Here is a 20122-nt window from a genome sequence, read left to right on the forward strand (position 1 = left end):
TCCAGTGCCTCGGTTTCAAACATGCATTAACGCTTTGACTGAACGCCAATCCACACCAAGAAATAGAGAGAGGGAGTAAACTTCGGGACCAGATGGGGATAATCCTGACAGCCCTAGTCCAGCCTGTCTTCTGAAATGCCGAGATCCAGCGCCTTCTTGATCGGGGTTACCAGAAGGTGGTGGTCAGGAAGGATCAGGAAGCTTGAGCCAGCCAGGTGAGAATCAGAAGGATGCGGTGCTTTGTTTCTGGGTTAACTGCAGATACCCTGGTCATTGCATACTGATTTGATTATGAGGTGTAGTGCGCCGACTCTACACACGCGATGAGGCTCTCTGTAGTGGAGGGCTCCGGATTAATTTTGACCACCTTGGAATCTTTAACGTGCGCCGACACCTCGAACACGCGCTTTCCACCTGCATCAGAAAAGCGGCCGCCGGGGCCGGGGGACGAACCCCAGTCCTTGGGTTCAGCAGCACAACGCCTTGACCACTGAGCCACCCCGGCGGGCCACTGCATACTGCCAGTCCTTTTGCAATAACTTCAACATAACTAGGTTATGAAGACGCGTGAGCCTAAAAATAAGCAACACATTCAGGCGAAATAAGTATGGAGCCCAGGAAGTTTATTTTCGTGCGAGCCTGCTTTTGGGAACTGAAGAGCGTCTGCTGGTGCCCGACCAAGACGGCGTGACGCTGCACGCTCGTCGCTGATCCTCCTGTCGCCTTGTCTCACAGGTCAGTGAGGACGTCGATGAACGAAGTCTCCTCCGGAGGAGAGTCGATCGCCACCGAGCCTTTCTTGAGTTTGCTGGGCGGCGGGGACGCATTGATGGCAGCGTCCAGCTTTCGCTGGATGTTCGCGAAGGCGTCGAGGCCTTCGTAGTCGACCTCGCCGCGCTCCCAGGCCTCGTAGCGATCCTCGTCCGCCCGAACGGCGTCGCCACGAGACGTGCCCTGCAGCGTTGAGCAGAACGGGACCTGAGAGGGGAGTTGGTGCACACGTGAAGTGTTGCACTACCCAGGGTGCTATAGCTGGGCAGTTAAGGATTGGAACTTAAGGATTGGAGTTAAGGATCTCGCGTCACCGCCTGATTCCGGCAGTCGTTTGGCATCGACCGTTACAGCGAGCTACGACGGCAAGGCGAGCCCCTAAAGTGGCCTGCATGCACTTAAAATACAGCCTTGGGAAATGTGAAACAACTAGCCTTTGGTAACTCCGTCAGCTCTACTGCAGTCACGAAAGACGTATAACGATAACAAATGCAAAGGTCGACGGCCGCCAATCGCACGAACAAGATCCTGTGTCGTCATAGAGATCACCGGAGTGTGCCCGGAGAGTCACCGCTTCTTCATCCATTTTCCTTAATATCTCGCGCTACTTGACGCAGAAATTTTGGTCTGTCTGTCGGTCTGTCTGTGACTCGATTCAGCCACCCGGCCAAAGGGAAACGGAAACTGCGCAAGTCATACACGAACAGCGAATCCGGAACGTCAAAGTCCGGTGTTAATGTTCATACTTGTCAACATTGCTAAACAAGAACAAGACATTACGCAAATATAAGGCAGAAAATCAATACATGAGTGATATTCGCAGTGTTTCTTTGTTTAAAAAATTCACGGATGCTTCTGCTGTTGCCAGTGCTACCTCCTGGCGGCACTTCATAAATCAAACGGCCACAGCAATGAAAAGTTCCACGTTCCGTTTGGAACGCCCGTGGAGCAGGGCAACGTTGTTCTATAAACGTTGTGTAGGGTGCCTCGATTCACGCGCGTCTTCGCCGTACGGCAGCGCTGGCATCGAGGCACCCGACTTGGAGCAGTGGAACGCGGTAAATTTAAATTGACTTGATGGAACCTATGGCGTGTTATCTTGGGAGGAACGAGACGGGAGAGTGACAGCATGACAGGTGAGAGGGAACGAGAAGGAAGGCATTTACTTGGCAGGGGCGTCAGATCGACATTTGCAACAAAAGGATCACATACGCGGCCATTTTTTGTTTGAACTTTGGGAGGAGATGGGTGTACAGTCGAACCTCGTTATAACACAGTAGTATCGGGGCCGCAATTTAGTTCGTTATATCCGATATTCGTTGTAACAGTAGAGGTAATAATCGGCTTTACGCAAATCGGCATCTGGCTCGCGCAAGAATCCGAGATACAAAAAAGCATTATTCTAGGCTTAGAACCCACTTTAAACGAGGTAATCCTCACCTGTATCCTCGTGTCATTTTAAATGAAATGAACCGGAAACATGAGAACATGGCATTACAACAGAACGAAGTTAGTTTTACAAAACAGGCCTGCGTTCTCATTTCGGACCAGCCAAATGCGCTGTTGCGCCGGACGACCCAAATTTTGGCAACATTTTTGAACGATTAAAAAAGGGTTGTGTTGTCTTTCAACTTATTTTGCTTTTTTTTATGCTAGCTTTGGAGGTTTGAGTCTCACTGGGACCAGGTATTTCTTCGTTACAGCCGATATGCCGTGGCAGTCGCGGTTTCGGTATAGTTATAAAAAGAATAAGTGCCATTGAAATAAAGCGTGACCAACCAAAGATCGTACTTAGTTCGCTATAGCCGATAATTCGCTATATCAGTGTTCGTTATAACGAGGTTCAACTGTAATTGTTTTCGGGACAAAGCAGTGTCTTTAGTGAGCCAAAGTTGTATTTTGTCTTCGTACCCTTTCACGACAACAGTGATTCCACGCACATTCAGCGCTTCGTGGATAGCCGGCGGGGAGGGATCCACACTCACTTGGAAGATGTTGGCCACCGATGTGTCACTGAGAATGGCGAGCAGGCTGCTCACGCTCTGGTTCCTGGTACGGATGCCCGGAGGCGCCTTGGTTGTCGAGGCAGGGTCTTCACTAGCCTCCTGCGCCAAGCATGCGTCGACAGGTTAAAAGTATGATACTTGCGTAACTTGGAAACAGAGGGAAATCTGTCGCTGCAGAGGGAAATCTCTCACTGCCGTGGTTGGCGTCATTGCCGCTAGCGACGTTCCTCGCTTACTTGGCTTAGCTAGCCATATGGCTTTTTTTCTTGTCTTGAAGCCAAAATGAACAGAAAGGGTAACATTTTAGATGCGACGGCATCTCATTCACTCTCCTTGTCCCTCCATACGGCGTTGTCGTTGTCCGTTCACACCCCTCCCCCATTCTCCTCGCCGCGCGAGCTGCGCTCTCCGCCGCTCACTCCCTCTCCTCTGCGATAGCGAACACTCTCTCGCGAGTGGCATTGGATTGGATTCGATTGGATTGGATTGGCTTGGCTTGGCTTGAATTGGCTTGGATTTAGATTGGATTAAAGTGGATTGTGTTGGATTGTGTTGCGTCATAGCCGCGCCACGTTGCGTCATAGCCGCGGCAGGGGGTTCACGGCACGTTTCACGCGATGGGAGAATCAACCTAACGGAAACCACAACGGAACCCCCTATGCGTCGCATCTACACAGGGGTTCCCGCGAGGGGAGGTGGGAGTAATTTTTTTTTGTTAATCGTGCATGAAGCTTCTACATAATCACTGACAAATGAATCTTTTTGGAGGTGCAATGTTATAATAAAAAAAAATTGATGAACCTTCTACAGTAATAGTGTTGCTTTTTCGCAGTCACAGCCAACATTTCAGCCTGTTCATGAGCCATGCCAAGGACAAGTGGAACGTGGCTGCCCGGTTGCGATTTTACGTTTCAGTCAAGTAGTATTGACTATGTTACGTTTCGTCTACTTTGGAGGCCGCGCAGAGACTTTCGAGACGTCGAGGCCGCGCAGCCGTCACATCCACTACACGCTTATTAGTACCAGTGGCAGCAAAAAAGCTGTCCCAAATAAATTCCACGATTTGCCTGTCAAACTTCTAAACTGTGAACGGGAACATATGCGCTTTTGAGATGATTATGTTCGGTGCCGAAAAATGTTTGAATCCACGCCCGCATCTATTGCGAAGTCACGCACTAGCCTAGCCGATCCGCTAAGCGAAGAAAAAATGTCGTGTACCGTGCGCTATTCACAAGCTGTTCAACACTGGAGCTACTGCGCCGTAAAGTTTCTTTGAGCTGTGCAACCACATAACCCCTCGCTGGTAGAGCGGCGGTAGGGAACAGTACCATGTGCAGCCACCTGGAAAAAAAAAAAAAATCCCGGGCCATCTCTACTAACGTGAAACCTGGGGATGGGTGAAGCATGCAGTGTATAAGTGTATTTTTGCTCCTTGGCGTTTTTGTCAACGGAGATGAAACCGTTTGGAGGTAGAGGTATAGAGATTTGCTGTAAAAGACTCTTGTCCGAAGCACGAAGCTCTCTAGCGCGAGGCGTAAACGAGTGTCTCGGTGTTTTTTGTACCGTAAGCTACACTGGCCGAGGTTGAGCAGTTTCGCGTGGGCTGTGAAGGGCCGTACTGCGCAAGCGCGAAGAGCATGAGATTGGATTGGATTTGGATTGTATTTGGATTGGATTTAAATTGGATTAAATTGGATTGTATTGGAAATCCAATCCAATGGTAGTACGGGTGCGTAGAGAATTGGATCTCCCCATTCGCCAGTCTGTGCATTCGAGAGGAGTGAGTGTGTGAGCGTGAGAGGGAAAGAGTTTCCCAGCCTGCACCACATATTTATCGCAGGGATTCCAGAGGAGTGACGTCATAGCCACGGCAGACGCACTGGCGCCGGCGCGTGCCCAGCTGTCGGCTCCGTTGCGCAGTAGCCAAGTCTGTCACTGCGCCGGAGTCGCTTTATAGCCGTTTCGCGTGGCTCCTGAAGAGCCGTGCTGCTCATGCGGGAGGAGCAGTGACCGGACTGGACTGGACTGGATTGGATTGGATTGGAAATCGTTTTAGCAGCAGTAAGCATGATAATCAGCTAATCCTAGACAACCAGAAAAACTAAAAATGACCAGCTCAACCTTAGCTCACGCTTCGTATATCCTGGCATAGCCGAGCTGAGCCACTGCCATTTAGCACGCGTTACATTTTAGCGCGAGGCATAAACGAGGTCCTGGTGTTTTTTTTTTTAGTACGCATTACGTTCTAGCGCGAGGCGTAAGCGAGTGCCCCGGTGTTTTTAGTACCGCGACTAAACGAGACGACGACGATCACAACGACGACTACGAGAGGAGACGCCAACAGACCCAGCACCCTTCGCCAGTGAAAAACGCTTTGGTCAAAATAAATCGAACGCGTGTCCCACCACGCATTATGAAGCCGGTGTCTATCCGATGGAGGTATCGCATTCCGGTTTGGCAGCATTTCCTTTGGGTTCGCAGCGGGAACGTCGGCTTGGGACTTGGCCGCGGGTTGAAGCGCGTGGTCCACTTTGGGAGATATGTATACCTTTCAGCGGCAACGGAAATCCATGTGAAGTGCAAAAGCCGGGTATCCGACGAAGGGTGAAAGGCCGCCAGCTCTGCTGTTGCAAGCTGCGCCATTTTTTTTTTTTTTGAAGGAGGAGCCTTAGTATGCTATGATCATTTCCGTTCTCTGGGTTCTAGCGCATACTGCAGGGTTGCATGGTTGCCAATAAGACTTCTGTGTCGGTTAAGTAAGGTCGATTACGCAAGTAATACATACGCAAAAAGGGACGAAGCGCAGAAGGCCGACAGCGCCAGCGAAAGAAATAATATTTGCGCATTCACCCAGACTCAAGTGCACCGAGGAATTTTCATGAAAGCAAAGTTAGCTCGACTCTCAGGAGTAGTTTTCGAATTAATTTTGCTCATAACGTGGAGTATCACAGCTAAGTCCCCTGCGTGGAAAGAGCAGGATGACCATCTTTTTTTTTCGTTCAGAAATAAAAGCGCAGTCTTGTAATTTGCAGGGCGCTGCTATTGCTTTAGTAACGAAGGTTACATTTTGTACAAGTTACTGGGAGCTCCACTTACAGCTTTGGAGGTCTGGTTGGTCTCCGTCGCCGAAGTGCATGGAGTCGCTGCAGAAGCCTGGAGGGAAAACAAAAGACAGCTTAACGAGAGAAGACCCCGCAGCACTTAATTGAAATCGGTGCCTCTTTGCCCAAGAATACTGCCCATCATTTATTACCAAATTCCTTTATAAACCGGTAGCTGTGGGACCCAAAAAAAGATAAAATGATGTTAACTTAGAAAGTGAAATGTAGGTATGAAAGCATGTATAAAAGGGGTTGCTCGGAGCAACACACCGCTTTTCATAATGCCACAAATTGCCGCTTGCGCTTTATTAACCATTTCGGAATAGAAAACAGGTATTTGTTTAGAGAATAAGGCTTAAAGATATTCACTGAGGGAAGTAAACTTAGTTTCAACATTTTGCTTCGTGCAGAAAAAAGGCGGGAGTGAGGAAGGTCTCTTTGCTACGTCAGCACCAAGGCGATGGCCATTCGTCGTAAATGGGGCTTTGGAGCACAGCGCTGTAAAAGCGGGGTACGGAATTTGCAAGACAGTTCGCTCTGCGGAAGATATATGCATAAGCGAAAAAAGACGACCACTGGTTTGCATTGTCAATATACAGAACAGTCCAGAAGACGAACACGGTGAAGAAAAGATGGAGATGTAGGCAGGTGCAAGGTAAAGCCATTACTACTTTCTTTGCGCATTTAGGGGCCATGGAGGCCTCATAAAAGTTTATTTCATTTAAAAGACTGTCGTCGCCCAGTAACAATGATACAAATTTTATCGCGAGCTGCAAATTTCAAAGTCGGGATAGTAAAGGGAACATATGAACCAGTAGCGACTCCCTATACTCACTTTCCGGCAATCTTTCTATGACGTCACGGAATCTTTTTGTGTGGTTGGCGTCCGCCTGCCTTAGCTACCGCCAAGAAACGTGACGTCAGATGGCAGTGGGCATTCTAGTTTCGTTTGGCCGTACCACTAGAATGCCAACGTGCTGTTAACACAGATAAATATGTTTTCAGTGCTGGACCATATCACGTCACTCCTGCATATTACACTTCACTGCGGCGCGAAATCGGAAAGTTCTTTCAAATTGAACGAAGCTGCATTTTGCCTTCACGGACACTCTAACAGGATGCTCAAGGTGACAGGTGGAGGTAAATGCCATATCGTGTGCATGTACACGTGCCTATAACCAGTGACAGGATAAGGTGATTTATAAGAATGGCACAGCATGCACAAACGCCATGTGCATGAAAATACTGCACTAACAAATGACCTTAACTTGTGAATATGAGGACTTCTATCGCGACATTTCAAGTGGGAATACGATTACGTTCCACAGATATTCAGTTTCGTTCTGATGGCGCGCCGGCAAACCCATATGACCTACAATAATTGGCGAAGCTTGCACTACGTCGCGCGTGGCTTGAACCATAGCGAAGCTGGATAATTTATTCTATGTAAGAACTGAAGGACACACCACCACGTATTGATATAGCTTAGAAATTGTTTATTTACATGTGGCGTCGTCGCTCTTTACTATGGCAGCAGTAGTCATCGTCATATCCATCTCTATCGTCGTCTTCCTTATGCATGACTGGCGGGCCCGCATCTTTTTGTCCGCAGGCTTTCACATTTCTCCCAAAGTGGAACGTGTCAGCATGCCCTACAGCCGGCGGCAACCGGCTTCGCGAAATGGGCGTCTGTAGCGCGAACTGTCTTGAGCTCCCCCCCTTCATGCGCGGACGCACGTGAACTGATTTCATGGTGTCTATTTGTGAGTGCCGCACGCAAGCCTGGACGACGCCGGGCGCTCCTCGTAAAGCGCGTGCTCACGTTATTGGTAAACGGTGGGAGTAACTATGACATACGGTTTTTGTGATTACGCCGTTGCGGCCAGCAACAACAGCTCCTCTGTTAAAAGTAATTGTTTGCGACAATGGAACACGCGTTAAGGTAAACCAGTGGATCTCAAATGGGGGTACGCGGACCACAGGGGGCCCGCGAAAGCATTTGAGGGGCCCGCGAAGCCCCCCGTCAAAAATTTTCCCCCTGCCATTCTTTTCTCCTCCATTTTTGCCAGCACTTGTTTGCAATGCCAAAAAGGTGGCTTCATCGCATCGCATGTGCACTAATTTTCTCTGCGTAGCACATATTTTAACATATGCTTTTTGCACAAGACGCCAGCGATGAGAATAAGAAAAAAAAACACACAGAAAAGGCAGCATATATGTAAAGTTTAAAACACTTTTATATTCAAGAGCAAATTGCTTAACATTATGACGCGCATCGTCATTTTCGTCAAGCAGAAAAGTCAGGCATCGGATAAGTACGTGGGCGACGTAAGCTGCACGTGCATATTGTTTGACAGTATGACATCGATCAACATGTGCTCCATCGTGGGGTTCCCCATTCCTTTCGCAAGCCCAAAAGGGGTACCCGGGGCCGTCATGGCTGAGAACCAATGAGGTAAACAAACGAGCTTCGTATACCGTCGTCTGCTCGGGGTTCGTCGGGAGGGGCTTGCAGATCTCCTGTCGGCAAACCAGCCCGGGCCTCTTGGCCGTGTCTCCACACGGGTGGCGGGCCAGCTTTGGCTGGACGTGGCGCGCGAACACGTCCCACCTGTCACAGAGCACAGGGGACACGGAGCAACTGAGAAAAACGAACTCGCTCATGACTCCGAACATTTCCGTTCTCCGTGTTGGTGAGAGCTAAAAACATAGTACAGTGAAACCCCGTTTATACGCTTTTCACGGGGTAGGGTAAACAAAAACTTAACAACCGGGAAAACGCAGCAGTGAGGAAACCTTCGAAAATGAACGAAAACAGTGTAGCTTTGACTTGCAACCATGTATTTCTGCAACTTTGGCTTTCGAACCTTCAAAAACTCGAGAATGTAGGATCATAGAGAAAGAAATACTAATTTTTTTTTTCTCTATGGTAGGATTGCCGCTTTTTGCGATCGCTGCAAAACATCCCGCGTGGCAATGCCAGGTCCCTAGCGATGTCGATTCTCTTCCGCGCTGGCTGCTTGTCTACTGCGTTTAGTACGTCAAGCTTTTCCTCAAAGGAAAGCGCCCCCCGTTTTCGCGACGCCATCAAAGCAAGACAAAGTTCGCGGTTGCAAGTTCAACGGCGTTGTCAAAGCTTGAAGCGCACGATGACCACAAGAGCGTGCGGTATTCATGCGGTGGTGCTGTTATGGCAAACACGCACTTCCGGCGTTCCGAAGTGAAACTTCCGTTGTAAGCGCAGCGATGATGGTGATAGCATACAGTAACACCGGGCCATCTAGTGGTGGCGAATCGCACCTGCGTGCGGCTTCATGCAGTCAGTTCCGTAGCCAAGGCTGGCCGATTCTCGGCAAACGCCAAAATGGCGGTCCGCGCTTGTTGCTGGGGTGCACATCATGGGTTCGGAGTGTCGGATTGCGACGAATGATGCGGGAACGTACTCTGACGCAAAACGCAACATAGAGGATTTTAATACATGGGACTGTATGTGAGCTGCACCGGGACTAGACAAAAACAACGTAGGAGCCGGGAAAACGCAGCACTGAGGAACGTTAGAGCGGGGTTATACTGTATCTTCACTTGGAAGGGCATTAAAGTGAGCCTGCGTAGACACTTTTAGGCTTGAAATTTAAAATGTGTAACCAGCCTTGTGTGCTTTCTTGGTCGGCGTATGAGCACGCTTAAAAGAGAATTGCATTTAGAGGGGGGCCGCTTTTTTTTAAGCGAGAAATTTCTTTAGACACTCCCAATGGTTTTTGCCTGCCTTTCTGGCTATATGGCATACAAACAGACCGCGCTGACAGGCTGTAAAGCGTGAACCGCATGGAGCGTTTTTTCACGCGATTTGTGCGCGTCGGCGTTGCGCGTGCGTTTTTTCGACGCCTGCGTCGACGATTCCGCGCCCGCGGCAGCATCTGCCTTGGCTAGATTTTGACGCGCGTCGCGCGCAGCAGTGGGAGGAGCCTGGCGACTTGCGCCAATGGGGAGGCGCGCGCCTCATGGCGGCGGTTTCAAAGCACTCGAGACAGCCGGCTGGCTCCGCCAGGGATTTTTAGGCATACCACCCCGGCAGATATTTCTTGGGCGCATTCAGTAGCGGCGCGGAGGATGTATATAGTAGCGTTTTCACCCACATTATAAGCTCCTTTACCGCTCAAGCAACTTCGTGCGTGTCTTGAGCGGCATTTTAGAGAGCGCTCAGAAGCGGTCGCTCGAGCTCCCGACGCCACTTCGCGGCCGAAGCCGCCGCCATGTTTCCGCCGCCTGCCGCGCCGCGCGTATCGTGCGGGTGGCTCCGATTAGAGGACGTTTTAATTATGACCACTGTTCCAAGAGGTCTCGCAAATATTAGCACGATGCGTATAGGTGGTATTCACAGAAAAGTTTAGCTGTGAACCGATTCGCTTGGCAACACTGGAAATGACCACGACATGGCCAAAGCGCCACGGACATGGTGCGGCTTGTGCCGCTGCGCCTCCACGCCACAGAAGAAAAAACGGCATGTGTCGTCTGCTCCGTGTAAACCTGATTCTCAATGGTGGTGTAAACAGAGATGTTATTAATCGCTCTCACATTGGAGTCAAGACATTACTTTGCATTCGGTGAGGTAGAGTTTGGAACGTCCAATACACATATCCTGTGCTTAGCACGGACAAGTACCGCCATCCAGCGGAGCCCGACGTAACCAGTGACGGCGCACTCACATGGTTGCCTGCATGCATGCCTCGCCAGTGGATACAACCTATACGCTTCCAAGTGACATAAACTAGGATTCACCCTACTACAGCATGGTAGTACTGGCTGTAGTGCTACAGTTACTGCGTCCGCTGTAATTCTCAACTGTTTACCCAGCTTCACAGTTTCCGTCAAAGAATAGCGACTGCAGTTTACGACTGCAGTTTACCATTTTTGCAGGTGTTCCGTATTGTGCTGACAGCCGGGCGACGGGTGGACGCGGCCCGTTGTCCAGTCGTACGCCTGCGTCCATGGCTTGTCTATGCCCCAGAAGTGGACGATTTTGGCACCCTGAACCCCGTAGTGACTGTACGCTTTCTCGAAGAACGGCCGACCCGCGGAACCCTGGACTTGAAAAAGACGGAATTTGTTTTTATTTATTACAAAGTTGCAATTCCGGGTAGGAGATCAAATTGCTTAGGACACAGCCCACAGTCACTGAAATTTTGATGCGGAAGTCGGCCATTGACATTGACATTTTAAAGACAATGGAGTAATGACTAAAGAAATCGCAGTGTGCACTCTGAAATGGCTGCTGTAATATAAACCATTATATTCGTTGCACTGCCTGTCAAGTTGAGTGACGTGATAACCTTTCGCTGCAAATTTTAAGGGTCTTTCCGTGTTTAATGGCCGTAAAGATTCTTGAAAATCATTATAAATGATAACAGACAACCCTCAGCATGCCCTGTCGAGATGTGAGTTCGGCTGTATTTTTCACAAAATGGTCTCTTGAAAACAAAAACCTCTGCTGCAGCGTTTCTGGTACAAGACATCGCTGCTGGCTTCAGACCATTTCTCAGAGCTTTTTTTAAGCAATGTTTTAGCTATGCACAATAAAGAAGGCCTCGCAGAGACAGGGAGTGGCTACGGAGCACAAGCTTAAAACCGCGACATATTGTGTGGTAACCCGGCAATAGTGGCGGGGGACAATCCCACGGGATGGACATGTGCCGGGTGAGGATGAAGATGTGGCGCGGGGTGAGCGAGATTAGAACATGGCGGACTGGGCTGGACTAAGTGTGCGCAGCCAGATCGGCTGGGAGTGGACCTCAACGGAACAGGATTCCTAGTAAAGGTGTGGTTTAGGTGGCGCAGTGTCTTCCTGGGGAACCGCGGCCGGGTGCAAGAACCCCGGTACCACATTTGTGGTAACCCGGCAATAGTGGCGGGGGACAATCCCACGGGATGGACATGTGCCGGGTGAGGATGAAGATGTGGCGCGGGACGAGCGAGATTAGAACATGGCCGACTGGGCTGGACTAAGTGTGCGCAGCCAGATCGGCTGGGAGTGGACCTCAACGGAACAGGATTCCTAGTAAAGGTGTGGTTTAGGTGGCGCAGTGTCTTCCTGGGGAACCGCGGCCGGGTGCAAGAACCCCGGTACCACATTTGTGGTAACCCGGCAATAGTGGCGGGGGACAATCCCACGGGATGGACATGTGCCGGGTGAGGATGAAGATGTGGCGCGGGACGAGCGAGATTAGAACATGGCGGACTGGGCTGGACTAAGTGTGCGCAGCCAGATCGGCTGGGAGTGGACCTCAACGGAACAGGATTCCTAGTAAAGGTGTGGTTTAGGTGGCGCAGTGTCTTCCTGGGGAACCGCGGCCGGGTGCAAGAACCCCGGTACCACATTTGTGGTAACCCGGCAATAGTGGCGGGGGACAATCCCACGGGATGGACATGTGCCGGGTGAGGATGAAGATGTGGCGCGGGACGAGCGAGATTAGAACATGGCGGACTGGGCTGGACTAAGTGTGCGCAGCCAGATCGGCTGGGAGTGGACCTCAACGGAACAGGATTCCTAGTAAAGGTGTGGTTTAGGTGGCGCAGTGTCTTCCTGGGGAACCGCGGCCGGGTGCAAGAACCCCGGTACCACATTTGTGGTAACCCGGCAATAGTGGTGGGGGACAATCCCACGGGATGGACATGTGCCGGGTGAGGATGAAGATGTGGCGCGGGGTGAGCGAGATTAGAACATGGCGGACTGGGCTGGACTAAGTGTGCGCAGCCAGATCGGCTGGGAGTGGACCTCAACGGAACAGGATTCCTAGTAAAGGTGTGGTTTAGGTGGCGCAGTGTCTTCCTGGGGAACCGCGGCCGGGTGCAAGAACCCCGGTACCACATTTGTGGTAACCCGGCAATAGTGGCGGGGGACAATCCCACGGGATGGACATGTGCCGGGTGAGGATGAAGATGTGGCGCGGGACGAGCGAGATTAGAACATGGCGGACTGGGCTGGACTAAGTGTGCGCAGCCAGATCGGCTGGGAGTGGACCTCAACGGAACAGGATTCCTAGTAAAGGTGTGGTTTAGGTGGCGCAGTGTCTTCCTGGGGAACCGCGGCCGGGTGCAAGAACCCCGGTACCACATTTGTGGTAACCCGGCAATAGTGGCGGGGGACAATCCCACGGGATGGACATGTGCCGGGTGAGGATGAAGATGTGGCGCGGGGTGAGCGAGATTAGAACATGGCGGACTGGGCTGGACTAAGTGTGCGCAGCCAGATCGGCTGGGAGTGGACCTCAACGGAACAGGATTCCTAGTAAAGGTGTGGTTTAGGTGGCGCAGTGTCTTCCTGGGGAACCGCGGCCGGGTGCAAGAACCCCGGTACCACATTTGTGGTAACCCGGCAATAGTGGCGGGGGACAATCCCACGGGATGGACATGTGCCGGGTGAGGATGAAGATGTGGCGCGGGACGAGCGAGATTAGAACATGGCGGACTGGGCTGGACTAAGTGTGCGCAGCCAGATCGGCTGGGAGTGGACCTCAACGGAACAGGATTCCTAGTAAAGGTGTGGTTTAGGTGGCGCAGTGTCTTCCTGGGTAACCGCGGCCGGGTGCAAGAACCCCGGTACCACATTTGTGGTAACCCGGCAATAGTGGCGGGGGACAATCCCACGGGATGGACATGTGCCGGGTGAGGATGAAGATGTGGCGCGGGACGAGCGAGATTAGAACATGGCGGACTGGGCTGGACTAAGTGTGCGCAGCCAGATCGGCTGGGAGTGGACCTCAACGGAACAGGATTCCTAGTAAAGGTGTGGTTTAGGTGGCGCAGTGTCTTCCTGGGGAACCGCGGCCGGGTGCAAGAACCCCGGTACCACATTTGTGGTAACCCGGCAATAGTGGCGGGGGACAATCCCACGGGATGGACATGTGACGGGTGAGGATGAAGATGTGGCGCGGGACGAGCGAGATTAGAACATGGCGGACTGGGCTGGACTAAGTGTGCGCAGCCAGATCGGCTGGGAGTGGACCTCAACGGAACAGGATTCCTAGTAAAGGTGTGGTTTAGGTGGCGCAGTGTCTTCCTGGGGAACCGCGGCCGGGTGCAAGAACCCCGGTACCACATTTGTGGTAACCCGGCAATAGTGGCGGGGGACAATCCCACGGGATGGACATGTGCCGGGTGAGGATGAAGATGTGGCGCGGGACGAGCGAGATTAGAACATGGCGGACTGGGCTGTACTAAGTGTGCGCAGCCAGATCGGCTGGGAGTGGACCTCAACGGAACAGGATTCCTAGTAAAGGTGTGGTTTAGGTGGCGCAGTGTCTTCCTGGGGAACCGCGGCCGGGTGCAAGAACCCCGGTACCACATTTGTGGTAACCCGGCAATAGTGGCGGGGGACAATCCCACGGGATGGACATGTGCCGGGTGAGGATGAAGATGTGGCGCGGGGTGAGCGAGATTAGAACATGGCGGACTGGGCTGGACTAAGTGTGCGCAGCCAGATCGGCTGGGAGTGGACCTCAACGGAACAGGATTCCTAGTAAAGGTGTGGTTTAGGTGGCGCAGTGTCTTCCTGGGGAACCGCGGCCGGGTGCAAGAACCCCGGTACCACATTTGTGGTAACCCGGCAATAGTGGCGGGGGACAATCCCACGGGATGGACATGTGCCGGGTGAGGATGAAGATGTGGCGCGGGACGAGCGAGATTAGAACATGGCGGACTGGGCTGGACTAAGTGTGCGCAGCCAGATCGGCTGGGAGTGGACCTCAACGGAACAGGATTCCTAGTAAAGGTGTGGTTTAGGTGGCGCAGTGTCTTCCTGGGGAACCGCGGCCGGGTGCAAGAACCCCGGTACCACATTTGTGGTAACCCGGCAATAGTGGCGGGGGACAATCCCACGGGATGGACATGTGCCGGGTGAGGATGAAGATGTGGCGCGGGACGAGCGAGATTAGAACATGGCGGACTGGGCTGGACTAAGTGTGCGCAGCCAGATCGGCTGGGAGTGGACCTCAACGGAACAGGATTCCTAGTAAAGGTGTGGTTTAGGTGGCGCAGTGTCTTCCTGGGGAACCGCGGCCGGGTGCAAGAACCCCGGTACCACATTTGTGGTAACCCGGCAATAGTGGTGGGGGACAATCCCACGGGATGGACATGTGCCGGGTGAGGACGAATCCGGTTCGGCTGAGCAGTGGACCTTGGCGGAGCGGGACTCCCAGTAAAGGTGTGATTGAGGGGGCTCAGTGTCTTTCTGGGGAACCGCGGCCGGGTGCAAGAACCCCGGTACCACACTGAGGTGTTTACAGATTAGACAATGACGCAGAATTGATACCTTTTGTGGCGTCAGCGCATATCTGTATTATGCCAAGTTCAGCCGCAGTCGCAACGAAATTGGTGTTGCCTGAGCGAATCAGGCAGTTGCTTGATGGGTGTCCTTGCAGTGACTGTGAGAGGGAGCAGCTCGCCTATGTGCTGGAGCCGTTTGCTGAAATGTTCACGGAGGCCCCTGGGCGGACAACCGTCCTCCAACATCGCATTGACACGGGAGACGCCCCTCCTTGGAGCTGCAATCCACGGCCGCTCAGCATCCAGAAGAAGGCGAAACTGGACGTCGCCCTCGAGGAGATGCTTACCACGGGGGTTGTGGGGCCGTCGCAGAGTGCCCATGCATCTCCGGTCGTGTTGGCGCCAAAAAAGACGGTAGTGTGCGTCTCTGCGTGGACTACCGCCGTCTCAACGACGTAGCTGTGAGAGACTCTTATCCTTTCCCTGCCGTAGAATCCATCATTTCCTCGCTTGGTGGTGCACGCGTGTTTACCACTCTAGATTGCTCACGCGGCTTTTTGCAAAGTGAAATGCACCCTGATGATATTCCTAAAACAGCCTTCACGTGCTACAGGGGTCTTTCCGAGTTCGTGCGCATGCCGTTTGGGCTGAAGAACTCCCCGAGCTCTTTTCAAATATTAATGGACATCGTCCTTGACGATGTACGTTATAAGTACGTGATGGCCTATATGGATGACGTCGTCGTCTTTTCGCGTACCTTTGAGGAACATCTCGTGCATCTTAGAGATGTGCTTGACCGGATGAAACGCGCCGGTCTCACCATCAATTCCAAAAAGCTTCAACTCGCGACAAGCAAGGTTGACTTGCTCGGCTTTGTTGTTGACAATGGAGAGCTTCGTCCTAATGATACCAAACTAAAGGTAATTACAGAGTATCCGTGCCCGCGTGACGTTAAGAGCTTGCAGCACTTCTTGGGCATGATCGCCTTTTACCGTAGCTTCATCCCTCATTGTGCAGAGGTGTCACGTCCACTGAACCAGCTTCTACGGAAAGGCGTAAAATGGCAATGGGAGGAGGATGAACAGCAAGCTTTTGAAGCACTGCCTCACGCAATCGCGGGAACAGCGGCGTTAAGGATACCAGACCTTAACAATTTGTTTTGCAGACCGATGCTAGCGACTATGGATTGGGCGCAGTGCTGATGCAGGAGTTTGAAGGCGTTCTCCGTCCGGTCGCATTTGCTAGCCATACGCTCACTCCGGCTGAGCGCAATTACACGGTCACAGAACGTGAGTGTCTAGCAATCGTGTTTGCTCTGAAGAAATGTGACTTGTACATTGTCATGTGGTAAGAGCCCATACCCGAAGGGCGATTGGCCCCAGAAGAAGATGTTGTCATAAAAGATGAAGAGAAAGAAGAATCAGCATACGGGATGGTGAGAAGGATTTTGGAGTGACCAATGGAGAAGAAACACAGGGTAATCGAAGAGGAGGAGGAGGTAACTTGTTCAGCGAATGGGAGTCGCACACGATAGAATGCGAGGTGAAGAGGAAGAGAACGAAGTTGGAGTAGAGAGAGTGGAACGGGTTCTTTGGAGGAACGGTGGCAAGTTCGGGCCGTGCCCCACAACGCACCAGCGGCATCGCTCCGTTTGGCAGAGGGCTGCCCGGAACCACTGAGAACCAGCGGCTTCGCTCTGCTGGCCTCCTGCTGACCGGCGGCATCGCACCGCCGGCGACCCGTCGAGCCGTGCCCCACGACGCACCAGCGGCATCGCACCGTCTGGCAGCGGGCAGCTCCGGACCACCTATGACCAACAGCTTCGCCCTGCTGGCCTCCTGCTGAGCCGCGCTGCTCAGCGAAGCCGAGTCATCGCACAGCGGGCAGCTCCGGACCACGACGCACCAGCACGGGCCATCGCGACGTTCGGTGACGTTGGGTGACGCGTAACCCAACCGACCCACTGGGCCACGTCATCGGCATCGCACCGTGGTACCGGCGGTAGGATTTGTTTGAATCTGACAGAGACAGTTAATGTATTATAGTGACTTTAGGAGTAGAGTGTTGGTAGTGTGAGGTCGTGCTTGTTTTTGCTGTTTAGTGTAATATATGTGTGTTCAGTCACTATGATTTCGTTCGTTTGAGTGGTTTTGTTATGTAAATATATTGTGTTGCCATCAAATGAATCAACTTGATCCTCATTTCTCGGCCGCGTGAGACGCGTGACATACATAGACCGTGCCTCTTACACGACTCAGACCGACCACATGGCATTAACGTGGCTGCAGCGTTTGCAGAACCTTGCTGGTCGTCTGGCGCGCTGGGTGCTTGCGCTTCAGCGCTACGATTTTACCATCCTGCACAGGAAGGGTTCGCAGAACCAAGTCGCTGACGCGCTATCTCGCACGCCCCTGCCGTCATCTTCGGACACGGAAATGCCGGCGCTGGTGGCTGCAGTGGATGCTGACGCACTCTGGTGTACGCTGGTGAGCAGGGCAGATCTTCTCGCGGCGCAACGTGCCGACGGACTCTGCCGTAAGATCATTGAGCACGTCGGGGCACAGGACGCTGCTCCCACCATCAACGACGGTGAGTTTGATACATATGTGTTGGCGGAAGACGGTCTCCTGCTACGGTATATCCCACAGGAAGATGACGGAGCTAATTCACCATTCCGCGCTGTTGTACCACGTAAGCTTCGGAGGGCTTCATCCGTTACTTTCACGATTCAGCACTGGCTGGACACAGCTCTGGCAGCAAAACATATGAGAAGTTATGTCGGACTGTCACGTTGCCGGGAATGAGGCAGGATGTGCTGAGGTATGCGAGGAGCTGTAACGTGTGTCAGACAGCGAACCCCCCAGTCGGTTGCCCGCCCGGATTGATGCAGTCTGTTGAGAGTAAAAGCCCTTGGCAAATCGTTGCTTGCGATATCATGGGCCCTTACCCCCGCAGCCCGCGTGGTAATTGTTATTTGTTTGTGGTGACGGACCATGCATTTAACAAAGTGGGTAGAGCTGTTCCCGCTGCGTACCGTCAATACCCAGAAAGTATGAAGATGTCTCATGGAAGTGTTTGCCCGGTTTGGCTTTCCTGCTCAACTCATTACGGATAACGCTACGTATTTCACGAACAAATTGTTTGAGGACAACTGCCGAGCTGTAGGCATGAAACACAAACGTACAACCACATATCACCCGCAGACAAACATAACTGAGCATGTGAATCGCAACCTACAGGCGATGCTAATTGCTCATACGGAGCAACACAAGGATTGGGATGCTAAGCTGCCTGAGATTGCATTTGCCACTCGCACCACGGTGAATCGTTCAACCGTGTTCACGCCGGCTTATTTGAATTATGGTCGGGAGATGCCATTTCCTCTTGACAGGACACTTCCAAAATTGGACGCAGGTTCTGGTCTGTCGCCCCATGCTGTGGCCGTCCGCCAGCGCCTGCGTGACGCGATACAGGCTGCCCGGGAGCAGCTTGACGTTGCTCGTCTCCAGCAGGCGGAGCAGTATAACCGGGGCCGTTTGTGGTGGGCCACATGGTACTCCGGCGTACTCATCCGCTGAACGACGCTTCACGCAAGTTTGCCGCGTCGCTAGCCCCTAATTTGGAGGGCCCTTTTGCCGTAAACGAGAAGCTGTCTCCCATAACGTATACCTTTTACTCCACAGCAGTACAGGTGAACATGCAGGCCCGGTTAATATAGCAGACCTTAAACAGTACCACCTGGACTGATCTGCTTTTGGCCGCAACGCCTCTTGTTTCTCAATGGCGTCTGCGCATTCGTAATATTAAATTTCTATGGCATGTTTCTACTGCCCCCCTTTAGATGCGACGCTCAGAGCATCTCTTGTCGGTGGCCCTGTCCTTCCTTCGTGCGTCCGTTGTTGTCCGCAGACACTCTCCCCCTCTCCTCTCCGATAGCGAACACTCTCTCGCGAGGGGCATTGGATTGGGTTCGATTGGCTTGACTTGGCTTGGCTTGACTTGGATTGGATTTGGATTGGATTAAAGCGGATTGTGTTGGATTGTGTTGCGTCATAGCCGTGGCACTCTCTCTCTCCGCGGTCTCCTCTCCTTCGGGCGCCCTGCGCATATAACCGGTGTGCCGCTCTCCGGCGGCCTTTCGGTCGACGGTTGCTCTCCGCTTGGGCTTGAACCCCTCAGCGTCGCATCACACCAGAGTTCCCGCGAGGGGAGGTGGGCGTAATTTTTTTTAGGTATTTTTTGTTTTGGTTTCTTTTCTTAGCCCTGAATTTGATGCTTGATCAGTCCCACGTGATGCGCTTCTTTATTTTTTATTTTTCCCCCAGCTAGAATTGTGTTCGTTTCCGGGCGTTAATTTTTGCTTCTTTCGCGTCCAGCATCTATTTTGGCATTCGCTCCGGCTGCGCCCGCATTCACCGTCGCACCGTTTGGAGGACTTTCAACACTGCTACATCAACATGCGCGTTGTGCGTGACCCGGTGGCATCCTGAGCTCCTGACTCCCTGGCCTTGGGGTCACCTTCCTGCCACGGCGCTTGCTCCGGGCCGTTCCTGCTCTCTCCTCTCCACGTGCTGCCTTGGCGTGTGTGCTGCAGGCCTTAAACCGGACTTTTCGGTAGTTCTCTCGGCTACCCTCCGGCGCTGCGTGCCTCTGGCTGGGAGGCTCTATCTCCTCTCTCTGGGGCTTTGAACAGACGGTCATCGGTTGGTGGGATTCCTCCAGTGGCGCCAGCGATCCAGTGGCTCCATGGCTGTACCTGGGCTGGTCTGATCTTGTGGCTGCTGTCCCGGAGGATGTCTCAAGTTTCAAGCTTGCTGTTGACAGCTGTTTCGTGGACTGTGGCGTCATCTTGGGGCTCCGATGCTGATGCCTTCGAGTTACTCTTGGTCCATTCTCGGTTTGGCTCGAGGACTGTGCGTCGGCCTTTTCTTCGGAGAGGGGGAGAGTGTGGTAACCCGGCAATAGTGGCGGGGGACAATCCCA

The 20122-nt window shown here is 52.5% G+C and overlaps 1 protein-coding gene across 1 annotated transcript in view; it reads right to left on the reverse strand.

The window, feature by feature from the left end:
- Positions 1-622: 622 nt before the first annotated feature.
- The window catches only part of LOC144177868 (glycogenin-1-like), a 54486-nt gene continuing 34986 nt past the window's right edge, over positions 623-20122 (reverse strand). Inside the window, exons 4-8 of the mRNA XM_077705447.1 lie at positions 10785-10960; positions 8392-8489; positions 5377-5444; positions 2757-2876; positions 623-954 (exon numbers count right to left, since the gene is read on the reverse strand). Coding sequence (XP_077561573.1) covers positions 730-954; positions 2757-2876; positions 5377-5444; positions 8392-8489; positions 10785-10960 — 687 coding nt within the window. The 3' untranslated portion in view covers positions 623-729. The remainder of the gene's footprint in view (positions 955-2756; positions 2877-5376; positions 5445-8391; positions 8490-10784; positions 10961-20122) is intronic.

The sequence above is a fragment of the Haemaphysalis longicornis genome, unplaced genomic scaffold (assembly GCF_048455015.1).
Source record: "Haemaphysalis longicornis isolate Haplotype H1 unplaced genomic scaffold, Haemaphysalis longicornis Haplotype H1 scaffold_33, whole genome shotgun sequence".
Taxonomy (NCBI): Eukaryota; Metazoa; Arthropoda; class Arachnida; order Ixodida; family Ixodidae; genus Haemaphysalis; species Haemaphysalis longicornis.